This window comes from Corythoichthys intestinalis, chromosome 4, assembly GCF_030265065.1.
Source record: "Corythoichthys intestinalis isolate RoL2023-P3 chromosome 4, ASM3026506v1, whole genome shotgun sequence".
Taxonomy (NCBI): domain Eukaryota; kingdom Metazoa; phylum Chordata; class Actinopteri; order Syngnathiformes; family Syngnathidae; genus Corythoichthys; species Corythoichthys intestinalis.
The window spans coordinates 49,676,812-49,702,461 of NC_080398.1; the positions used below are offsets into that span (position 1 = coordinate 49,676,812).

Below are 25,650 nucleotides of genomic sequence, written 5' to 3' on the forward strand. Positions count from 1 at the left end.
ACCCAAAGTACTACAGTGCACTTTCAGCTTGTTTTGTTTAGATGTATACAGACAGAACGTATTAAAAATGCATTAAAAAAATACTTAAACGTCGTAATATCAAGTAAGGGTGGTTTAAATAGCTAAGTGACAAATGTGGTGAACAGATCAACACTCTGCTTTAAAACTACCACAAAAAAAAAAAAAAAAAAAAAAACTGCGAAACAAAACACTATACTTAAAAATATGAGCGGGAAAACCATGTGAAAAGTATTTTGAGGCAATGAAAAGGTAATAAAAGACTCAATAAAAACAAAAATAGTAAGTATTGGTCACTTTGAAGTTTTAACCAAGCAAGCGCACTGGGCATTGTATTGTAATTGAAAATTAACGCGCTATATTTAATGCCATCACTGTCAAACTGTTGCTACTGAACTTCTATTCACACATACTCTATGTGCAATACTTACTTGCGTGCAATATATTAACATGCAATATTCAATGCCATCACTGTCAAACTGCTGCTACTTCAATTATTTGCACTGCCTGAGCATTGGACTATCCCATACACATTTTATATTTATATTTATTTAGATTTTATACTTTTATACTTGCAAATCTCCTTTGAGACTTTAACGTATCCTGCATTGTAAAGAGAGATGCTCCACAATTTCAATGTAAAACTGTATAATAACAATAAAGGGCTATTCTATTTTACTCTATTCATTGTATAGGACATCTTGTCGTATAGGAAGGAACTGCACAAATAACTGCAATGAAATAACTGCAACTTCCAGTAAACAGTAGTGTTTATTTATGTTTTTCTTCATTATTAGACATCATAGAAATTAAATTCTGTTTTTTTTTTTTTTTTTTTTTTCAAATTATGAATTAAGGTTCTTACCAGTGGGGTGAATTAAGGCATTGTTGTTCCCTTTAATTCATTGGCTGCCACTGACAACGATAGACGTCCTATTCATTTTAACTGGCTTTAAATTCTGATGTTTCATTGCCAATGATGGTGTTAGACATCTAATCCATTTTAAAAAGTATGGCTGGCAGCCAATGATCAAAAGAGATTGGACGTCTAGTGCAGTCAATGGCAGCCAATAAGGCAAATCATTGCTGTGATGCACATTATACACATACACCTGTAGCCTTAGCCTATCTGGCTAATTGAATATGCAGCTGTTTGCTTTTTGTTGGGTTATCAAAATTTTAAGCACGTTTTAATGCCGCACGTGGAGCATATTTCAGACTCGGTCTTTGTCACTTTTCTTAGTTTTAGGGTTTCATTAAATATGACGTAGTGATAATATTTCCATCTGCCTCGAGGTTTTTGTTTATGTGCGTTTAATGGCTACATGAGAATCTGATGAGCCCTATTGTCAGGCTTTCTTTTTACAGCAAAGCGAGGGAGAGGGAGGTAGAGCGAGGGAGAGAAAGAGAGAAAGAGAGAGAGAGAGAGGAGAGTTGGTTGGGTAAAGGGACAGGACAATTAAAAAGATTGACAGGTAGCCTCCTCTGTCAGGGGTGACGCTTGTGGAGAATGGGAGGAGTAAAAATGTAGCAGGAAAAGCCACTCGATGCGTCTGTCTATCAGTTGAGACGGTCTGAAACAGCTTCTGGATCCGCCGTGTTTCAGTTTTTACTTTTTAGGAGGGGAAAAGAGCTCAGATCTGTCGCCGGAGTTGCCCCCCTCCCTCGTTTGTCCCCCTCCCGTTCTTTTAAGAGACAAACGTGTTAGTAGTCCATGTCGATCAGATGTGTTGTTGGCGAAAGCTTTGGATGCGTCTTGTTCCAAGTGATTCCTTCCTTCTCGCTGCATCAAAGAGCCTCCCCCAAAATGCGACTATGTCCTCGAGATGCAACGAGATGATCGTTTTCGCCACTCCTTGAGTATAGGTAAGAGGGCAAGACAATCGTTGTGTTTGGTTTTTGTTCACACCGAGAGAAAGTGGGTTGAACGGGAGGGAGGGAAAGTCTCCGCCGGACGAGTGAGGCTGGATCCGGGCTGAGGTGGCGTAGTAGTGACGGGACGGACATTAACCCATCTAATGCCTGTATGTCTTTTTTTTTTTTTTTTATCTTTTCTTTCAGGGTTTTGCCTTAAAAAGAAACTGAGGGGGCTGGTTTCTTATCAAGAAGTGTGCGTGGCGTTCACGCTGGACTTATTTGTTTTGTTTATTTATTGTTTTACTTTTACCGTATGTAAAAAAAAAAAGTACAGCAAACTACCGCTCCGTTCAAAGAGCGTTGAAGATTTGGATTTTTTTTCTAAATCACAAACTTTGGCTCTCGAGATTTTTGCTCCTATTTCCGACCTGGCCACGAGGGAGATGAAGGAAGATGATATTTGATGGACATGAAGGTCTCCCGAGCTGCGCCAATCCGTTCGTAATTTTTGAGCTCCACGTCGCTGGAGCTGATCCAGCTATTACGTCTAAAAATATCTGCCAGTGTGAAATAGAAGACTGACATTTTCAGCTCCGAGATCAAAAGGCTCTCCCACCAAAAAGGGATGATTCTTCACCACTGACAGTCTTGAGTTCTTTGTAATTCCTGCATGAGAGACACTGTGGAGGCTGACGGTCACTATGCCGAGGAGAAAGCAGCAAGAGCCGCGCCGATCAGCAGGTATAACTCGCCCCTTACCCAACATTTCTCACATCTCAAACAAAAACTACTTGTTCTATGCTCCTTTACGCAGTTTATTTCCCTTTACATTCCTTTAGTCTTACTGCATGCTAAAATCATGATTTAGCTCTTGAATTACATTATTTTTTTTATATAGTTGCACTATCACCTCAATCTTGACTTCACTTCTTATTCTTGTATAATTGCAGAAATAACCCACATTTATGTACATTGATCCCCTTTAATTATCTATTGACAGTAAGGTTTTAGGGATGGTAAATTAAACTGAATGTTGCCGTTTTGGGGTGGATAAAAGGAAGCTTTTGAGGCCCAAATGTGAGTCATGATGAGTAGGGGGAAACTGTCGACAGGCATTTCCTTTTTTTGTGTGTGTTATTTTATTAGAGGATTGCCATCCTTGATTTGACTGTTGATTGATCGCCTGTCTTCTGGGTCTCTCTGATCTATCAGTTCCTGATCAACTTCAATAAATTCTTCTATAAAGGCAGGCATGCTTTGTCAGGTTTAGCACTCAACTCCTGTTGTCACAGCATGGATCATAAAAAGTTTTGAATTACATTGGGAAAATTGATTTTGAGGGAGTGAGGTAAAATTCAAAAGAAAAGATAGTGTGCATGTTGAGCGGTTAATTGTAAAATTTCACCTGCACATACAAATATCTGTCACATAAGAGTTGATTTTTTTCACACAAAGAAATGTTGAGATTTTAGTTTGTATATTTTCATCCAAATTCCCCCTTCATTCTCTCCAAGAATCAGTGTAGTATCGTAATCGATATCCTGTGCTGGAGGGGAGTCTAATATTTACTGTGTGGCCAGCTGATAAACCCAGGTGTTGGCAGAGGGCTGACACCATTGACTTCTAGTGGTTTGGATCTGGACTCCCCCCGTTTTCCCTCTCGTCTCCCTGCAGCCTTTAAACAAATGTAAATGAGTGACAGGGGTTTCTACCTCTGTGCTAATGAGGCCGACTCTTTGAAGTTAGGCATTAACAACTGGAGTGAACAAAAGACAGTTACAGAATTTTAAAGAGATTTTGAAATATGAGGTGCAAAGCGGGTCGAAGAGGAGGGCCAGCCGCCGAAGACTTTGAACTCGGCAGGTTTTATCTTTTTAAGCGTAGAGCTGCTGCTGGTGATGTTCAGGAGGAGGATGATGATGATGTGAAGGAGTAAAGAACATGCAACCGGTGCTCACAGTCGACTTATTGCTGTCTGCCTTTCTAGCAATGCTGTGAACACATGAATTCTGGCCCAGACTCTGAGAGAAAGACTTTTCTTCTCTTGAGTGGATGTGTGCTTGTTGGGGTTTTGCTTATTTCAATAAAATACCCCCCCTGGAAAAGGTCACCCTCGTTGGAATCAGAGTTACTCTCATTAGCCCTCTGCATGAAAACATGACATCTCTTTGACCCCTCCATTCCCCACACTCCCCCCTCTCGTATCACACACCCCATTGATCCATCACATTGTCCGCTGAGTGCCATCATCTATTGTAATGGTCTATCACAACATGGCATACAGGATATTTTCTATTTTTCCATCAACACAACAGTCAAACTGTAGTACCACCCGCTCATTCTGCCCTGATTCTAAACGCATCGACTAAATAACATTCACACACGCACATACACTGACACGCATACACATACGACCTAACATGAGACCCCGAATGGAGCTAATAGTGACCTGTGGATACCTCCGGAGTACAGTTAGGCAAGTGCTTAAGTTTAGTTTTTAAATAAGAGCTAAAAAGTGGGCAGTAGATATAGCAATATAATAATTGAAAAGCCAAGTTTTTTACTGTTCTTTTTGCTGCATTAAATGGTTCATTATTTTCTACAGTACTTTAGTTCAAACGGTTATCAAGTCATGCCTGTCTTGTCCTTTGAGTAAAGCATCATGTATTATTCGTGCTCCTAATTTTTTCGGCCATGTTTTATAGTACATATTACGTCATTACTTTCCATAAAATGTTATATGAAACATTGCTGTTAAATTCTAAAATTACGGATACATTTTTTAAAGGCAGGACATTTTCGGATGGTTACGGAAAGTTTTTTTTGTTGATGTGACTTCGCTCTCTTGATTTCTTTTTGATTTTAAAATAAATCAAATATACAATAGTGTTTTTAAAATAATCGTGTGAAAAGGTCTGACAACAACATTTGAAACATAAGGTTTCTATTCATATTCTTACTTCTATGTGTGATATTATTAAATTTATGGACTCTGCATTATTGAATAACATGATAGATGAGAGGGTGAGATTTAAAAAAAAACCTGGATGTTCTTTTTATTTTTTTACTAAGTGTAAGTTTCAGTTTTCACGAAGGAAGATGAGGAGGGCCACATTTTATGCATTCATTTATTATATATATATTTTTTCTGCGGCACATGATGGTAATTATAAAACAAAAAGAGTATGTTTGTGTGTGTGCGCGTGCGTGTCTGTGCTCGTGTGTACATTCAGAGGAGGAAGTGATGGGGGTAAGGTTGCTATATACCCGTCGGCTTCATTAGAGAGAGCCCTAATTATCTGTGCAGCTGATGGATTTGTGACAGGCCCTAACGATTAATGCTGACAAATTCAGTAAGGTGTCAAGTCCGCAGCTGCCTTGATGTAATCAAGCTGATATTATACAGTCCCCATAGCCCCTAGTGCAGCACCAACTCAATTTGCCTGTGCAGGTGACAAATGGACTTTGCTACCTGACTAATCACGTCAGGAGACAATGCCAGTTAATGACCTTTAGTAAGCCCTCGCCAAACCTTCCGCCACCCCTCTTATAACCTTGTAATAAGCAAAGTCGAAATAGGTACAGCAGATCACATCGTGTTTTTATTCTTATCCTTTGAAATTTTTCATCGGCATTTTTTAAGTAAAGGCCAAATTTACATGTTTTCCTTGAAAAAAGTAAAAAAAAAAAATCATTTCCATTTCATTTTTATGTATTAATGACCACTTTCAGCATCTTGACGCATAAGTCTCCTGTGAACCCGTTTTCAAATGAGGCATTTCGAAGACATGTTTACGCATTTGCGTAAGCCGCACTCTTTGGGTTAAATCATAGCCAGATCATAACAAGTTGGCATGTATTTTGGCCGTGTGAAAGTTAAAAAAACAAAACAAACCCCCCCCCCCAAAAAAAAAAAAACAGCGTCAAAACTCAGTTCTGTCGCAGCCTCGCTGAAGGTCTCCAGTTTATTCCCAGCTGGAGGCTCACTGTGCTCAGGGATGAATGATTTTGCATGCACCGAGTAGGTAAGATTACACAGCGACCTTTGTGCTCTTACTTGATGATACTGTTATGCGATATTCTCCCCCTGAAATCAACAGTATGCTCAGATTTATGTGCCCCCCAACCTTTCTGTCTATGCCACTGTCCTGAGGAGTGTGTCATCTATAGGTGTGCGTGTACGTTTCATAAACAGCACTTTCCTTTTGGTTATTTTGAAAAGTTACTTTGACTAAAATGACTGATGCTTTCCCCCTAAAATTCTTAAGTGACACATGGTTCTAATGATGAATGATCCCGTAAGTGTTAAAATCAAAGGTAAAAAAAATCTTGTATGTGTAATGGAGAGTGTAATCTAATCCGTTTTAAGAGTGTAACAGTGTTACAGAGCTTGTAGTTTAGGCCAGGCCGGTGTTACTTTTCCTGGAATGAATAACTTGAACGGCTGTAATGGTAACCACACTGTGTTAGTCATCCTTTGCAGGACCTGTTTTAGAGATCTCACAGCACCACCTCTTTTATTCGGTCCCCCACTGGAGAAAAAAAAAAAAAACCTCGGAAGAGCAGCTCCACATATTTATCACCTCCGACTGTCAAATCTGTTCATTCCTCACTATCTAAATGGGAGCTTGAAAACGACATTGATCCACAACAAACCATTTTATTTGCCTGCTTTAGTTGTACTGTGTTCTTTTTAGGCATTCCCCCATAGTCTCTGTGAGGTTGTGTGCGTGTGTGTGTAAGTGCTACTCACACTCGGCTCCAGGTTACTATAACTGGAGCAAGCAGTACTGTTAGCACGTGGCATTGATCGGTCTCGTCGATAGCCACTTTTCCTCCTGGGTCAACTCGCAAACAAATTGTTACATTTACATGTGGAATTCAGGCCATTCAAAGGTTAAGCAACATGTTAATTTTACATTACCAAGACAGGTGGCCGTTGGCTTTTGCCTGGTAGTCTGCTCGCAACTATGCACAGTGTTAAAAATGAATGTTCTCAAAAACTGTTGCAACAAAGTTATTGATTTCTCATGACTAATTGCAGCTATTAATTAGATTTAAATATTGTGTGTTAGAAAGAAAAGGAAATACAAAGCATGACATAGAGAAAAATACCCTACTTTTTTTTTCTGGGCATCCTTAACCAGACATGCCCCCAGGGCACCCTGCCACCAGCACGGGTGGTTGTGTTGTCCTCCCTGTACTTAACACACACTGTAAGCACTCACATGCACACACCTCTACCTAATGGTTAAAGTGGATCCGGCATGTCTCCGTGGGAGGCCATAATGGAGGTGGCTTAGTATGATGGGAAGTCATATCATTAAAGTAGCCAGATGTCCTTTGTTGTCTGCCCTGCAGTGCATAAAAACAGCAACAGGTCATGGGATCCAAAAGAGAGAAAAAGAAAGGCAGAGAGAATTAACTTTGAAACAGATAGAAAGCTGCCCTCTGGGACTGTGCTGACAAGATGACGAACAGTCTTATTATGTACTATTAAATTCCGTGGAAAAACAATTTCTTCCAGAATTTTTTCCTAGGTTAATGTTTAATTTTTCACTGTTGTTGAGCGGTAATTGATCACATTTTTTTTTTTTTTTTTGTACTTTGGTCAAATTTAGATTTAATTTATACCCTTATCAGCGTTTTGTTAAGAGGGACTTTTTACAGTTTTTTTAAATAGAGGAAATGTGAGATTTAAGTGCAAATTTATCAAAACATTTTCCTTTGGCAAAGACGTGACGAAGATAAGAGGGGAAGCGTTCGCGAGGAATAGTCATGCAAGATTTAAGGAGCAAAAACCGACATCTAAAATTTTCTTAACTAAAGTATTGCATTTTCGTAGCCAGGGTACGTTTGCTCTCTTGATCAGCGCCTTGGCCCCTCATGAGGCTACGCGGAAGACTGCTAGAGTCAAATTTAACATGTTGCTTCTATCAATAAAAGATGAGCAATTACAGAATATTTTGTCTAATAAGTATTTGAATTCCTCAGTGCAAGCAAAAAAACAACATGTAGCTTACCCTCTCATTACATCAGTAAGCAGGGGGAGTGAGAGGCAGTGCTTTGATGCCAACAAACAAACAAGACAAACAAGATGGGCCTACTACAGAAGAGTCCTATCCAGGGACACCCGAATCTTGCATGCTCCTCCGCCTCTGCATCATTTAATGCCGCTCTGCCCCTGCCTCTCTCTTTCATGCTATTCCTCCCCTATCTCACATTCTCTCTCTTCCCACCTTTCACACACCTTACATCTCTCCTTTTACTCCTGCGCATCCCACCCCTTTTTTAATTCCTAGTGCCACTGTCCTGCATGTTTTCCGTCTCACAATTCTCACCATGCTAAATAAATCAATCAATCATCAAGCGAATATCTGTTGTTGTTTGTCTTACTCATAAATGTTCGTCCTTTTTCTAGGCTTTTCTGTGTATGTCATGAAACAACGCATCTTCTCAACATATGTTGGTTAATTTATCTTTTTTTTAGTCTTTACAATTAATGCAAGTTTATATGGGGAACAAAACAGACTCTCTAGGTTTGGCTGGCGGTGAAAAGGGTAGTAGCGCAGCTTTTAGGATGGGTATTAGAGCTGACAGATGAATGAGACGATGGACAAATTCTCCCCCAACAGCTGTGACTGCCGCCATTATCCTGACAGGTGTCAATTAAGAATTATTGCAGGCCAAATGCCCCCACCCCACCATTTTCTTCCCCACAAACATATACACATTTACTTCTATTTATCCTGACAGACACATTCACCCACACACACACATACTGACGATACCCAGCTGTCGACATAGGTGCGAGAAAAGTGGCATTTTACCCTTGTCAGTCTTGTCACAGAAGCCGTATCCTTACTGGTCTTTCTCTGAAGCAGCAGCCAGCAGCAGACGTTTACTGATCAATAACTCAGTGGGCTTGTGATCATGAGGATGGTTGTCTGTCTCTGGGGGTGTGAGAGTGGCTATTTTTTGACTATGTGGTCTGTACTCCTTAATTTACCTAAACAATGCAAAAGTACTGGCATTAGACTGACACTACAACATTATGACCACCTGCACTATGTAATGACATTAAATACAAGAGCGATGTACTTAATGTCTGCCCCTAGTGATTTTTTTTTTCTCAAAGACTTAATGTAACTATTAAAATGTTTTGTGTTTGCAGTGAGTGAAGAATTGCACTTGATCATACTGAGAGCAACAGTATTTCAAATTCTTTGAAATTACTTCATCAATCCCACTGAGCATTCGCCATCATTGTATCAGTCTGAACATTTTCATCAATTCCACGTCATATGCGTTGCTGATTTTACCTTATGTGATTTGTGTATTAAATTGTTCTGGATGGCAGATATTAAGTAACTGAGACGTCACTTGCCTCTGATCCCACTACCCATTGTTGGTTTAGCACATGGCCGCTGTTATTCTACATTCTCCATATGCCATTCTGCATTTTCTAAGTTTATTTCTGCTCTGGCACAGCGTTTTATGATGTTATGTTTCAGTAAAGTGCAGTGAGTAAAAGACCAACAGACGGTTGGCTGTAGTGTTTCAGTGTGTGTGCGTGTGTGTGCAAAAGATTCAAATTGGTTTATTTAAGTAACCCTTTCTGTCAACTTCCACATGTCTAATTATAAAGCACATCACATCTGTTTGATATATTTCATAATGTTATTGACCTTTTGGCACACTGCTCACAATTTTGGGTTCTGTAATTAATGCATTTTCAAGTTCCATTACAGAATAAGGATGACATTTCTTTGTAAAAGCTGGAAGCAAAACCAGCAGCGCAAAAGTAAGGCAGCATTGTAGAATAGGCTCCAGTAATAGTAATAATTATTTTGAGAAATAATTTTCCACACATAAGATAATCTTGCAGGTCTAAACTATTCCAGTTTTATAGCGTATTGTGTTGTATAATGAGAGAAGCCCTCTTAAGGTAATTCAGGCTGTTTTTAGAGTTACATTATTCGTCACTTTTCCCCCCTCAACACAACCCAAGCTAATTTTTTTTCTCTCTTCCGGCCCATATCTTCTGTCTGAAACTGGCAATGGCCCGCTCCGAGTGATTATCAGACCTGAAAATATTCCCATCCCCATGCAAATCACTTAGCATGTGTGCTCTCTTATCATTCTTGCTTTGCCCCCGCTCGCCCTAAACGCCTGTGTGTAATCAAAGTAAACGGCAGCTAAAGCTAAAAGGGAAATGCTCTTTGTGGAGATGGATGGAGGGATTAAATATTAACCGGATGCGGCTGACTTAAGGCAAGTGTTTTACATAGCTGCTCTTGCCGCAGATGCCGCGCATTGATTCCATCTCGCTGGCGCCTTTACCCATTTGGCTGCCTGCTGTTAATTTTTCACTATCATGGTACTGGCTAGGCCTTTAGAAAACAGAAAGGGAGACCAATGAGCGGATCACTCATCCACCTCAAGCCCCCCTCCTCATTCTGTAGGGGCAGGTGAGATGGATGATAGCAATTTGAAATTTTGTTTGTGCCTGTGATCATCAGGATTGTTTTTGGTATTACCACGGTGTTACAATTGCAGTGATTAATTGTGGTGGGTGTGCGCAACTGGAAGGGTAGGTATGGGGGACACTTCATGCAGCAAGTTCTCCACCTTTGCCGCACTTTACTTGTAAATATGTTGGTAATCAGCTGACCTTGAGGTCCAACACAGCTGCCTCACAAAAAACTGCACACACAGACCCTATTGTCAACTCACTTTCCTCATTTACTTGAATCGTTTCTGCCCTTAGGGGTCTGTGATTATAAGATTAAAATCACACCACTTGATGACAAAAAATAGCTGCAGTGATGACTATGCACATTATGTACTGCAGATGGATATCAATGGTATACATACTTTTCCATTGTCAACGACCAAGTGTGTTTACAATGTTTGTTGTCCACATGTGGATGGCACTATCCTGCGGATCACAGAGACAGCTTGCTAACAGGGGGTGCATACCAGTTGTGGTGAAACCCCCTCTATACTAACCACACACACACACACACACACTGCTGTCGACAGCATTGTAGAGCCTTGTGGCATGTATAAATGCAGTGTTGGTACTGGTCTACTCCGCAGTCGTCTGACATCGGCACCACTCATCACTCAGTCCTAATGATGCCTTGTTTTCCCACCCCCACATACTCCTCTCATACACACAACTCTACCCCGGCCAAAGAAGACATTTGATGGGGTCGTGAGCAGGTCATGACCTCCAGGTGGCCGCAGTCTGGACAATCTGTGAATTCCTTGTAGTGTTGTTTGCTCTCTCTTTCTCCCCTCGGCTAAGGTCCATCCTCCTCCTTGGTTGACCTTATATGTATGTTTAAATACTGAATGAATAAATAACTTTTTTCAATGTGCTTTTGCAAGTATTTACAATTCCACCTATAAAATAGTCTGTGACTTTTGCTCAAGCTACAGTAGTAAACCACAAAAAGACCATTCATCCATTTGTGCATTTCTTGTACATAGATACAGTGATAGTAGTGTATAACAGAGGTAGACCTATTGATATACAGGTAGTACGACGTACCCGATTTATGTGATTTCGATCAGAGATACGGCCGCCATTTTGTCGCCAGTCTTTTTTTTTTTTTTTTTAAATTTAATTTTAGTCATGTAAACAGTACGTTATTTTACCTCACAGTATCTTATTTTGTACTTTATTTTATCAATATGACTGTTCTGCCCTTTGGCAAAATGTGTATTTGATTAAAATGTTGACTTTTTTTTGGTGATGCATGCTGTTGTTTTGGTGCAGAAAGCGTAGAGCAGGTAGTATTTCCGCACACGAGTAAAAGTGCATGTACACATAAACAAGAACGTATTTGCACACACAAGGAAGAGTTCATTTGTTCCCACTAAGAAATCGTGCAGCCTAGCGAGAGAGAGAGAGAGAGAGAGAGAGAGAGAGAGGAAAAAATATTACAGTTTAGCTCTATATGTAGCTAAGACTTAGCTCCAACGTCATAGTGTGGACGGTACAATAACATACTGTATAATACATGTATATTTCTAGATTTATGGGGTAATTAGGGATACTTCAAGGGTTAATTCCGACTTACTTGGAAATTTGGGTTACGTCGCCAGCGTAGGAACTGAACTAATTTGTAACCTGCTGACTACCTGTATACAAGCTTTTGACATTTAGAAAAAAAAAAACAAGTTTCATGTTTTTATCACTTTCTTTTTAAGTATCCCTGCTCCAGATGGAATCACAGTCATCAAATTGTTGGACACACATGCCCAACTCCAATTAGTTGTGTAAATTGTACTGAAAATGTACCTCTGTCATACCTGAATCTTCCATATTTATTTTCATTCCTTTTTTTGTCTGTTAAATCTCTAGAGCCCCCATAACAGGTCAGCCGTTGAGGGAAATTGTGCGCGCGTGTGTGCGTGCTTGTGTATGTGTGTCAAACGGGCTGAAAGGGGAGGCTGATCAGAGAACGAATAAGAACGTACAGTATATACAAGAAGAGGAAAGACAGAAATTGCTGTTACTATACATAAGCCCACCCATTGTGTGGGTGGTGCATGTTGAGGAAGGGTAGTTGGATATTGTGATAGGCTGTCCGCAAGGAAGGCGGATCAAGGTTGGCCTCTAGGGAACAGTTCATTGGCTGGATCTTTTTTTGCGTTACAAAATAACATCTCCACATCATAAGTGTTTTCACTGTTTGAAGATCGATGGTGCAGGCTTCTGACTTTTTCTTGCTTATCAAGTGCTTATGTTTATACTTATGTGCGTGTGTGTGTGGCTTACAGTACTTTATAAAGTTCATTCTCAGTTCCTGTGGGTGTGTGTCTAAGTGTATGTGTGTGTGTGTGTGTGTGTGTGTACAGTTAAGCAGCATGTGCTCATCCTCCAGTCAAACACATGGATGACAGATGACCCAGTGGGAGACACCAGTCATCCTGCTTTACAGGAATTTTGCTCCCCCTTTCTCCTTCCCTATTTACCCCTTGGCTGAATAAGAAGAAGAAAAAAACTAAACGATGTACTTTGTTTATTTCCTGTTTTAGCCATAAATCCTGGAATCAATACAAATGCAGTGTTGATCCCATCCTCAAAGTTTCAGCTTTTACAGGATGATAATAGCAGTCTGTGTGTGTGTCTGTGTGTGTGTCTGTGAGACTGAACTTACCTCAACCTGGCTTTGCACATGCCTCTCTTGCTGTAGGAAGAGAGAGGAGGTGGGAGCTCACTAGACCAGGGGAAACCTAAATCCTCATATAAAAAGGCCATGCACTCAGCCTGAGCTGAAGGAAGGAGGGAGATTGCAGAGGAAGGAGGGACGAGAGAGGCAGACAGACATTGGGAGAAGGAGAGAGAGGGAGGAAAAAAGTTGATTTCCTTTTTCAGCAGAGCCATACATCACAGGGCCTCCCAGCTGCAGTGTCACAAGCTGACAGAATGACATGTGTCATTTATCAAAGGGGCCAGGCGGGGGCCTTGGGAAACGCGCACCACAAAGCCTGAGAGAGTTCATTCCAACACTCAACCCTCCCTCTCTCCCTTGTTCCCTTCCTCCCTCATCTCTACACCCTCGGCCCGCCCCCGCCGTTCACTCTCCTCATTTTCTCTCACTACAACCCCCTTCCCACCCACTACCTCGACCCTCCCTGTTCATTTTGCCTGGTGCCAAAAAATGGCTCTGTTATGTTTTCTGTCTTCTCTGTATTCACTACTGCCTTGTGTACCTGTGTATATTTAGAGAGTAACTATGTTGCGAGGCCACAATTAAGAAATGCCAAACCAAAGAATATTGGAAGTTTTTTAACTTTGGAAGTCTCACTTGTACAGAAACAATTACAAAATGTACTCCCAATAGCACACAATTTTATTGCTGAAGTTAAATAAACCATTCTGCTTGAAGACATTTTTATTGGCTGCCTTCTGGTTACACTCTCCTCATAACATTCTTAGCTTACAATGACATTCTACATACCTGCCACAAAAGTGTCATTTGATGAGGAGATTACTCTGTTCCAGGATTGTCGGGCCTCCTCTGGGGGTTTGAAGGGGCATGAAACTGAGCACTCGAGGGGCTGTTAAAGAAGACATTAGATTGCAAAACATCTTGTATGCATGGGTTATATCCATTGTAACCAACAGTTAACATTGCAAGCTATCCCAGTCCAGTCACATAATGCCTATCCACAACTTTTTGAGTTAATGTCTTAACACCATGCATGTGCACCTCTTCCAGCTTCCTCTCATCCATCATCAGCTCAACCTTTCATCTGCACCCTTCATCCATCCCCAATGTCAGTCCTTGCTGGGTTTACTCCATTTAAACCAGTTCCAGAATCGTTAAAGTAACTCACCTGCATTCCCTTCCCTTTTTTATTTGAAATTAATTCAGTAGCACTACAACTGTCCAAACAATTGAATGCAATACTGTGCGTGTGTGTCATTGTGTGTGTGTGTGTGTGTGTGTATGAATGCCCATCCACTCATTCTCAATACTCCTTATCCTCAGTGGAGATGACTTTGGGCAGTAGGCGCGATACACCCTGAACTGGTTGGCAGCCAATTTCGGGGCACACATTGACAAACAATATCCATACTAGGGGTGTGACAAAATATCGAAATGGTGATATATTGTGATACTTTGTATCCAAAAGGTTATCGATATGCTCCTGTCAAGAATCGAGATATCGTTTTAAAAACGTGTCAATTAAAAAAAACAAACAAACAAACAAACAAACAAAAGGCTGCCATTAACGGTTCTCGACGCCCAATCCATTTAGACTGGGAACGTTCGTTCATTCAAAACCAGAACATTCACAGTCATTCGGTCTGATTTTCGGGGCATTTACAGGTCACTTGCTGTTCATTTTAGGGCATTTACAGGCCATTTCCTGTTGAGTTTAAGTCACTGCCTATTCATTTGGGCGATTCCCAGGTTACTTCCTGTTCTGTAACGCAAAATAAACAGCAAGTGACCCATAAAATACCCCAAAATCAACAGGAAGTAACCGAAATTCAACAGGTAAATGACCTAAAATGCCCAAAAATTACTCATTGCCTGGCAATGGCTGCCACTGACGGCTATAGACATTCAATCCATTTGAAGTGGGAGGGATGAACGAATGTTCATTCGCTGCCACCCTCCCAGTTCAAATGGATTGGACGTCTACTAGTGATTCACAGAAGAAGCTTGTTTTTCTGTTTATTAGTTTTTATGTAGAATATCCTAGAATGATTTCCTGACCAATGTATCGATAATAGTTGTATCGTTATATTGTGAGATCATCGTTATTGTGAGCTTTGTATCGCAAATAGTATCGTATCGTGAGGTACCAAGAGCTTCCCACTCCTAATCCATACACATCTGTGGACAAATTAAGGTCTTCAATTAATCTATCGTGCATATGTTTACAGTGTACAGAGGGAAACAGAGATAAAACATCAGGGTCCCCACCCCACATTAAGCCTTTTGTAGTGGTCACCCGTTTGAGCCAAGTTGTGGTAGCCCTGCCAGAACCAATATGGCACACATATTGAAATGATCTGAAGTGTTTGTTTCATATTCATCGTTTTAATACTGTATTCTTTTCAAGCCTTCAAGAGACAGCAGTCCTTTTTAGTGTTACTATTTTCCTGCAAAGACATTGTCAAATAAATGACTACAAAGAACTAAAATTTAATCATTATTAATTGTTACTCACAATTAACAATGGTTCCATGCATTATTGGACATAATAATCTGGTGACACAGTGTCACTTTGCATAGCTGCCCTTGTTTCCTTGCTGCCATAAATCACAATTTTTTGTTTGTCCTTACATCATCATGTTTAGGTAAGTCTTTCAGTCCGCTAATGGATATCTAGAACGAGTTGTGGTCATCACAGTGACTGGGTTACTGAAGAAGGTGTATTTTCTTTTCTTGAAGCTATTCTATTGTTAATATGTAACTGTTGTCTGGTTGTGTTCCTGTTGCATCACTCATCCTCTTTTCATCTCAAAGTAGCTGTAAAATTAGTTCATTTTTTAATCAATGATTGAATTAATTTTTGGCTTAGACTTTGCGATCTTTAGGAACAGCTGGTCAACCCGAGGCTCCAGACAGGGGAGGAGAGATGAATCAGTTCAGGATAAAACTATTTCAAGCTTTGAAAACAAAAGGCTGAATCTTAAAATGAACTCCCAAGTTTACTGGCAGCTACTGGAGGGAGGCCAGAACAGGAGTTATGTGCTCCCTCTTATGTTACGACCGTGTTGATATTGGTTGTTTTGAATCTCATTAAGTTAGGCAGGTATAGAACGGATATAAAAAAAGTCTGTGCAATGCAGTTGAAATTGTTTGTGATAAAAAAAGAAAAGAGACCATCATAAATAATTTCCAAGCTTATTTTCCACGATTGTGACCGATAAACTGTACAACTCCATTGAGGAAAAGAAATGAAATCAGAGAGGGGGAGTAAAGATTAACAAACAATGCGGTAGCTTAAGTGTGGATCTTAGGATGTGGCTGTGTTCACAATTTACTAATCACATTCAAACCATGTTAAATTGGTGTCAGCATAACCTGCCACCATGTGAAGTGTTTCTCATTAGATAATATACAGTTCAAATGTTTTATCATTTATGGATTATGATCAATCGTAAAAAAAAAAATAATAATAAAATAAAACATTTCAAACACTAGTGAAGTGTGATAGTAGTAGGATCATGTTTCTTGACTCCTGAAACTGGGGTGAAGGGAATTATAAACAGTTCCAAATACAAGTCAGTGTGAGCACAAAACCATCAGGCATCTCTAGGGTTGGCCATTGAGGATCGAATGGACCCGGTTCTAACACTCTGGTTCTCCCGGAACCGTTTGAATTTTTAAATTTCGATTCCAGGTTTCGATTCCCTGACTATCGAGCGGGGAAAAAAATGCTGCCGAAAACCACAAACAACAAGCCACAAGAAGCACGTGTTTGTGCATTGCAACTTAATTACAACCATGGACTTGGCTTAACTTTACACAAAAAAATGACCAGTCAGGTCAGTGCAACATTTGAAACACAACTATATCATGCAAAGGTAGCTGCACAACCAATTATGCACGACCGGCTTCATGGAGTGGAGCCTGAGTGTCAAGTGCAAAGCTAGCTGAGTGCTACGTAGTTGACACGCTGCGCCGTCAGAACCAGGTAAGTACAACAATACATTACGTCTGTCTTCTGCTGTTCCCGCGATCTGACCCAGGATTAAGCAGTAGATGATGGATGGATGGATGTAAAATAGTACGAGAATAAGTCGTATTACTACGTTGAGCTATAGTCGATATCATGCATATAGAACTAGATGCAAAATGACTGCGTCAGTAGCGTTACAACATGTAAACAGAGCTAGATGCGAAATGACAGACTCGCTGGCGTTAGTAAACAGCCGCCATCTTAAAGCAGTAGATGCCTTTGTTAAAATCAACAGTATTAAAAGGATTTTCGTTTTGGAATCTGTTGTGTTGCTTATTTAGAAAGAAGCACCCATATGAAGCATTCTATAACTTTTTTAATGAACTCGTAGCAGTGAAAACATAGCATCACATCACAAAGCATCCTAGCCAGACGCTCTCATCTCTTCTTTTCCGCATTATACGTACACACTCCTACAGCGCCACTCACTGGCCTAACTGGTATTGTCACACCATAAACTGTAAATAATTATATATATTATAATAATTATAATCAGTGGAAGAATTTGTACTCATGCTTTGTCGTACCTCCCAGCTAAGGTACATGTATGGCAAAAGAATATAAGTACATGTTTTTTCCGTGAGCTTTTAAAAAATAAACATCTTTGTGAAAGTGCACTCCTGTGGAAAGAAACTTCATCACATTCGAGTTCAAAGACTGATATTTACATACAAGTTAAGAATAACCCTGTGAGAAGTTCATATAATTCATAAATTTCATATTAATTGTATTAATAATGAAAAATTATGAATGATAATAATAATAATAATAATAATAAATTTATATAAATAACAATAATAATAATAAACTTTAAATTCATATAATTTAAAAAAATCGAGAAGTTAAGACATTAATATAAACTAATACATTTTTAAACTATAGATTTTTTTGACCTTGCCTTTTTTTTTTTTTTTTTTTTTTTTTTTTTTGACCCTGCTTCTTAAAAGAATCGGAATTGAGAATTGTTCTGAACCGGAATCGAAACCGGAATCGTTCAATTTCACACATCAAAAACACATCAGCAGAAGCAACTTCAACTGGGAATGTTTACATCCCCTCACTCAAATAATATTTTTTCATTGGAGTTTGAATGATCATATTGATAGTTTAGAAAAACATTTTAAATCATTGTCCTTGGTTTCGTTTCTATATTTCCCAAAATCCTGGCATTTTAATAGGAGTGTGTGGACTTTTTATATCCACTGTACCTGTTGAAGTCATTGGCAGATATGTATACAGAAACCCTAAAGGAAACTATACTGTGTACATATAATAGCAGAATGCAACAGTAACTCTTCTAATAATAGATACTTGGTGTAGACAGGTCAGACAGCCTGAGGATCCGCTGAATAAAATCTGTTTGAGAGTCTTTGTTCAATAATTAAAAATCCAACTTTGGGCAGCATGGGGTGGTGAACAGACAAAAGGAGCTAGTAAGGGGAAGTGAAAACCAAAAAGAACAAAACACGAGGGAGCTTTCCTGACAGTCTAAATGTTTCCCTTCTTTGTCTCCGGGGGTTAAAAGACGTTATATGTCACTGACGCGAATATTCAGCAGCAGTATTACAGAGTGGTGACCCTTCCTAGAGGTCATCGATAGTTCATTCCTTTAAACTCCACAGTCTCAGTCTACTAAATCCTTCCCACCCCCTCCTCTGTACACATAGCCCAAGGTTGTGTATTGTGTGGGAGTTCCAATGCTGAGTGTTGCACTCATACAATAGCCAACAAAAGCTTTTGGTCCAGAGCAAAGAGTTGTTTGTGTTCAGTTATGAAACTAGACTTACAGTATTTAGGATCATATGCAACACTATTTTCATTGGTTTTAATGAGCCAATGAAGCTAACTGCGAACTAGCAGGCATCACACAGTGGATCCTACATCAACTGTAAGAAACGCACAGACCAAACACATCCTACCCTCCTGCATTGAGGTCAGTTCAGCACCCAGTTCCTGCTTCTCTCCCTTCTAACACTCTCCCCACCATCAGCATTTCAGAAGATGGATGTGTCTTTAAAGCAGAGATTGATTGTGGCTATCAGAGTTATGGTACCATACATCACCGCCGATGTGATTTGGACGAGCTGGATTGAACAAAAAAGGTGGGACTCCCGCACCCTTGGGTTGGTTCTAGTGGGACAGCATGGACACAGTTTAAAAGCTCAGAGATGACAGCGCACGATTCGGTCTCAGTGCGTTTATGCACACATACTTGCTTGTACGTCCATAAGTCGGCCTCGCTTGGGAATTCTGGCATGTGTTTGCGTCTAGCTGTTTCTCATCTTCATCCTGTTGTGTGTGCGCGGCTGTCTGGATTGATCTCTAGTGATGTGATCCCCCTTCAGAGTCTGTTCTCATCGGACGCTGATTTACAGCTTCATTAGGATCCTTGCACTACTGCCCCTACTTTTTGTCTCCCTTCTTTTTCACGGACACACACACAGACCTCCACACGCACACACGCACTTACAGTTGTAGGAAAAAGCTGCAACTAAAGGGCATTTGTGTAGTTTGTTTCTGTTCTGTTTGTCATCTTTATGAGTAATCTCTTATTATTCAGTAAGGCTTAGCACCTCATTGTGCCGCAAGTTAAAGAACAGTGGCAGTTTTGGAGGTGCTTCCCTACCCCCAGGCAGGCCCACTCGACTGAAAAGAGCCCTCATTGTGTGTCTTCTTTTATGGTGCTGTCTGAAAGAGAGGGATGCACTCCAGTCCGCATTCAAATGCACGTGGTAAAGCAGCCAGTAGAGCAGGACAAACGCCACAGGTTGTAAATGCTCTGAAAAGATGTGTATGTGTGTGCCTGTGTTTGATTGTATATGTGTTGGTGGGCACATGCAAAATATTTTTTGCTTTTTTTAAATTACTATTTAATTGTGCAAGTGCATGAATGTGCGTGCAGTTTTACACTTTAACTACACAGCTACTTTTTTCCTTTTCCCTCAATCCACCTGTCTTGTAGCTGCCTGGAATGACTTTCTTTCCACCTCCACTAAGAGATGAAGTTTTGCTTATATTTTTTCAGACCTCCACTATTATCAGAAGTCAAGTCATGCAGAAATGTAAAAGAAAAAGAAGAAGGTAATCACACTGTGTGGTGGTGCTTTTGTCGTCAGTCCGTGATGGAAACGGGTCTAAATATGAGATTAGAACCTGCCGGTGACTGATGCTATTAGCCAGATATGCCATAGACTTTACTATCTCCCATGAAGGATTAGTGAAAATTATACCGAGAGACAGGCCTGATTTCTCCTCTGCCTTTCTCAATGTGGGCATTTGAGGCACTCTAAGTTGACAACGTCTGTCTCTGCTTAGTTTTTCGAGACAGGTTGCGTGACAGCTGATGCCTAGTGAGGGCTTAAAAAGCGTGTATATGTGGGTGTCTGTTTGCGTGTTTGGTCTATGTGTGTGTGCGTGTGTGTCCGCGTGTAAGTTTGTGCATGTGTGTGGCTCTGAGAGTTATTAAATGATGGCAAAGTGTGTTTAAATGCAATTGTGCATCAGTGACTTTTTTTTTCTTTTTTTCACATGGCAGGTTCTCTTTGAGAACACTGACAATCGGGAAAGGCTCATTTTAAGCTTGGTGGCTTTCTTTTTAATTCTACACACTCTTATCTGGCTTTCTTTTTAATAATTAAAGTGCCTGTAAGACTGTCCAGGTGATGCAATATTTATGTAACTATGAATAGGGAAAAAAGCTGCCGAGGTGCTGGATTTCAACATCAAATACATTTCTGGGTATGTTGATTTAAAGAAAAACATAGATGAAATCTGTATTTGTATACAAACTCCCACTTGGCCTGATAAAAGTAGTTTGTGACAATGAGAAAATCCATCATGGTATCCCTTTTGTTGAACGTAATCACCATTCTTCATCAATCTGAAATGTTTGACCTATCCTGGTGATATAACAGCTTACTTTGTTCACCTCTCAGGAATGCTTGAAGAAACATGCAAATGCTTCCCATTTGAGCCATACTGTCTTTTCTTGGCCTACTGATTTAGTAGGGTGGCCTGCCCTTTAATGTCTGGCTGTAAACCAGAGGGATGGATTTATAGGCCTAAGACTTTTTTTTTACTCTACTGTCTCTGCACTTTTGACAGCAGAACAAGGTCCTCCTTTCCTGCCTTTAAGTTATATTCATGCTATAGTGGTTAGTTAGCCATTTTACCTGTCAGTAAAGGAATGCAGAGCAGCAAACGACTGTACATATATACTCCAGAATGAATTTACTGTTTGAAAATGTTTTCCCATTTCTTGACCACTTTTATCCCATTCATCCTTCCTTTTCAGTGTTAGAAATGCTCTCACTAAATTGTCTTCTGTGCTTAACCCGCATGCTTAGTTGGTGAGCTATGATGATGCTTAGCAGTGCCGAGTCAGCAAGACTGGAATAGGTCAGTAGTAGAGGGACTCCAACTGAGAGGACACTTAATTGTGTATAGCTGCATAATCGATTGCGATCAAAATCTAATACACATGCTATATGCAAAAAGTTGTTGCGATAGGTACAACGATACTGAATGACCCATGGTGAAACATTTTTAACAACATTTATTTTCTTTTTCTTTTTTTGGCACTGATGTAGCGCCGTGTTATGTTAAACAGCATCAGGTGGCTGAATAAAGCAAGCTACAGTGGTAACTCGACATACAATCACTTCGACAAACGATCTTTCAACATCCGACTTAAAATTTGACACGGCATTTGTTTCTACATCCGACGAAATGCTCGAAATACGACGATTCATAACAGCGTCACAATTTCATTTTTTTCCCGCAAGACTGATGCACGGCGTATTTTCTTGTGAGAGAAATCAACATGACATGGGTTCCAAGAATGTTAAAGCAGGTGATGAGAAAAGAAAAAAAGGTGAGGCTTACCACTGAAATGAAGATGGAATGATGGAAAAATATGAGCGTGGGGTACATGTCCATGAACTGCTTGACAATACTCCGGCGACCTCTGTTCGCCAGTCTTTATATGTTAAGGTGACAATAATTATTCTGGTACCATCGCCAAAGAGATCACCAGGTTCGTCAGGTTTTTAATCATTTCATTCACAACTTGTGCAACAAAACGCGCGTCGCCAACTGATAGCAAAAACAAGACGTGAAAGGAGAAAGTCAACTGCACTCTCTCACTCTGCCGTCAGCCCCGCGGTGTGTTCAGGTACACTACGCAAAGTACTTGATGTATTTGTGTTGCCCTTGTAATTGCTTTTTACAATAGTAACAGCAGTATTTATTCAGGATTTTGTATAAAAGCACTAAGCTGGTGTGACTAGAAGAATGAATACCACTGCAGATAGTTCTTTTAGAACAATAATGATGCCCGTCCCGAATTAATTAGACCAAAACTTTCTCTTCATCAACGCTTTGCCTTTTTATTTTCTTTCTATGAGAACGTAGGTCTTAGCTTTCTTTAGGTGGCCAAAATATGCCTGATCATAAAAACAAAAAAATTGCTAATCGCCACCAGGGGTATCCAAAACACGAAACATTCAAACAACCTTGCATTTTTAACAGATTTAATGTAGTTTTTTGGGCTGTGGAAGGAATTAATGGAATTATAATGTATTCATATGGAAAAATCCTGCTCGACATACCAACATTTCGACTTACAAACAAGGTCTTGGAACGAATTAACTTTGTATGTAGAGGTACCACTGTACTTCTTATTTTGATTACTACTACAATTACACCATTGCAGATTACATACACTAAATGAACATAACGAAGCAATATGTGTCCGAAAAAAAAAAAAAAAAAAAAAAAAACAGCAAGGAAACATTCCAAAACATGATGTTAAAAGATGAAAGCAAATGTCATGATCCTGACCTCTGTGTGTTAAAGGATTAAAACATTGAGGAACATGGCTTCTTGGCTTTCATGTAATAGTGTAGCAATAGCCATTCCTTCCATGGCATTTTGGCACTGGGCATGAGATTTTGACGGTGTGATAACCTTAAGCAAAAATGTGTTATTTTGAGATGTATGAGTTATAAAAAAAAAAATAATAAAAAATACCGTTTTCCATCGAACATGATTTTTTTTTTTTTTCACAACGTAATTGCAAATTGGCAGATGTTTATTATGGCTGAAAACTTTACAAAAGTAGGCTAATGGTAGAGAGGGAACTAGTTAGAAGGCGTGGCATGGTAACTATCCATGTTATCTGCCTCATTAACAAGCTTACATTATATTATTTCTTTTACCATCACTAGACACACTAAACCAGCTTGAGTGAACTCTCGTAGCTGGTGGGAAATGTTCATGACAGCGTTTACTTAAATTTTGTGTAAAGTGATGGCTGATGATCACGTAAATGTGAAATCATGTTTGAGGTGTTGCCTGCACGTCAGCTGTCCTTCCTCCTTTAAGCCGCAGCCGTCTGTTTCTTTTTGGTAGCCGAAGTACTCCCATACTAGCAACTTTGTCTATTTTTGAGTGGGGAAAAAGTTTAGGTGTAATGTCACTGACAGACACAGGACAGAGCAACAACTGAAAGGGGATGGGTGAGCACTGCCGTACTAAGCCGCGGATTTCTTGCTACATTTTTGGGACCTCAAAAACACCGTTTAAATGGTGACTCTCCGAGAATACGAAAAATTTCAAATTTGCATTTGCGTCTCCATTCGAACAATATCGCAATTCCCCATGAAAACAATGTAGTATTCATGCCAGGCCCTAGGGGGCAGCGCAGATTTACAGGCCGACAGAGAATGATGCACTTTGACCCCACCAAGCTCCCTCAGCCCAGAAAAAAATATGCCCACCCACTCGAAGCAATGGCATTTTTCTTTTGTTTAAAAAGGCACAAAAATGGAAACATTCAAAATATTTAATCAAAATATATTATTAAAACAATAAATTAAAGCCGACATTCCGCCATATTTGCTGTTTTTAATGTTTAGTAGCACCGCTGCACACGCCCAATGTGAAGTGTACGAGTGCTGACGTTATCCGCGTGGTCTCGCGCCGCGGGAGCCTTTGATATGCATGCCGAGGAAGCCCCACTCAATCCCCCACAATCGGATTCTTCCACTTTGGAGGCAGGATTCAGAATTTTTCGTCTTCGCCGACACCATGTGCACGCGAGGAGAGTCCGCTACTCAGTCATTGCGTCTTTGTGTCGCAGAGTCACCATGTAAACTGCCCCTTAGTGGTTTTGAAACCGTGACGTTTTCATACCACGGTGTACCTTGAAACCGGTAACCAACACATGCCTATTTGGCACAACTGTTTTTTTTTTAAATTTTAAAAAATATTTTTAAACACAGGTGAAAGTTATTTATACTGTAAATCAATTTTATAAATATGCCTCGTCTCCTTGAAACAGTGTGGATGAACTAGTTGAAGTCCTGTTGTCCCTCTGCCATGGGACTCTTGAGTCCATTTATACATTTTTTCCACAGTGCTGGTCTTTTTTTCCCCATCATATAAAGATGGTCCATGTCCGAGCGTGTCATTTTGTGATATAAAGATGGTCCATGTCCGAGCGTGTCATTTTGTAATGGATCGCATAGTCCACTTTACTTAGGAAGAGACAGTGGGCTGGAGAAAAGGAAAGTAGGGGTAAAATTCAGTCAATGGGTAAGGAAGAAGAGGGGTGTGGTGGGGTGCAGAAGTGAAGGACATGGCAGCTTAGTACTGGCCACAAAGACTGTGCTGAACACCTGCTCCTGTCTCTGTCGCTCCTTCAACCTCCTCATTACCTGTCAATCTATTACGAGGCTGCCAGATCAAATATCTACAGAAGCCAGGACTCACACAGGGAGAGAACAGAAGAAGAAGTGACAGTGAGGAAGGAATGAGCTACAAACAGACAAAAAAGTAAACAACACAATTACATACGAATTAAAAACAGATAAAAATTTGCTGTACATGTGCAACTTGAATACTAGGTTGTAGAGGTTTTTCACGTGATGTCACTGTACTTACACCTAAATAGTGTGCAGCCATTTTGGCAGTCTACCAAAGCTAGTGAACACATACACACACATGTGCTCTTCAAAAGTTCATCATTTTCAGCAGGTTTCAAATTTTTATTGCTCCAAACATTGGATCAGTCGTAAGAGCATTTCTGCATTGGGTGCACACATTTTTACCCTATAGAAGGATCGACGGGAAGTGGCTTGCTGCAGTCGAATGGGAAAACTCTTTCAAATGACGTGTTGAGTCTACTGTATGTTGTGTCCATTCTATATCAGGTATGAAAATGTATTGTGCTTCCACAAGGTTGATGGGCAGTTTTTGTGTAACAAGCTGTGTTTAATGAATGCTATGAATCTTTTCTCTAATGAATGGAGTTAGATATAAAGTAGCTGAGCTATCTAAAATTGACTGGCAACCCATTCAGGGTCTACCCCACCTACTGCCTATTGTTAGCCGGGATAGGTGTCAGCAGTCCCGCAACACTCATGAGGGTAAACGGAATGAAAGATGATTGAATAATCGGCACTAACTACATTTAAGCATGTGCAAAAAAGTCTCTTTTAAGAATTCAGCAACAAAGTACTTGTAGCCGTTGAAGCTTTGGTATGCTTTTGG

At 40.1% G+C, this 25,650-nt stretch overlaps 1 protein-coding gene across 1 annotated transcript in view; it reads left to right on the plus strand.

Annotated features, from left to right (window-relative positions):
- Positions 1-891: 891 nt before the first annotated feature.
- LOC130914550 (teashirt homolog 1-like) overlaps positions 892-25,650 on the plus strand; it is a 46,995-nt gene continuing 22,236 nt past the window's right edge. Inside the window, exons 1-2 of the mRNA XM_057833825.1 lie at positions 892-1,884; positions 2,080-2,616. Of these exons, the coding sequence (XP_057689808.1) occupies positions 2,577-2,616 (40 nt within the window). The 5' untranslated portion in view covers positions 892-1,884; positions 2,080-2,576. The remainder of the gene's footprint in view (positions 1,885-2,079; positions 2,617-25,650) is intronic.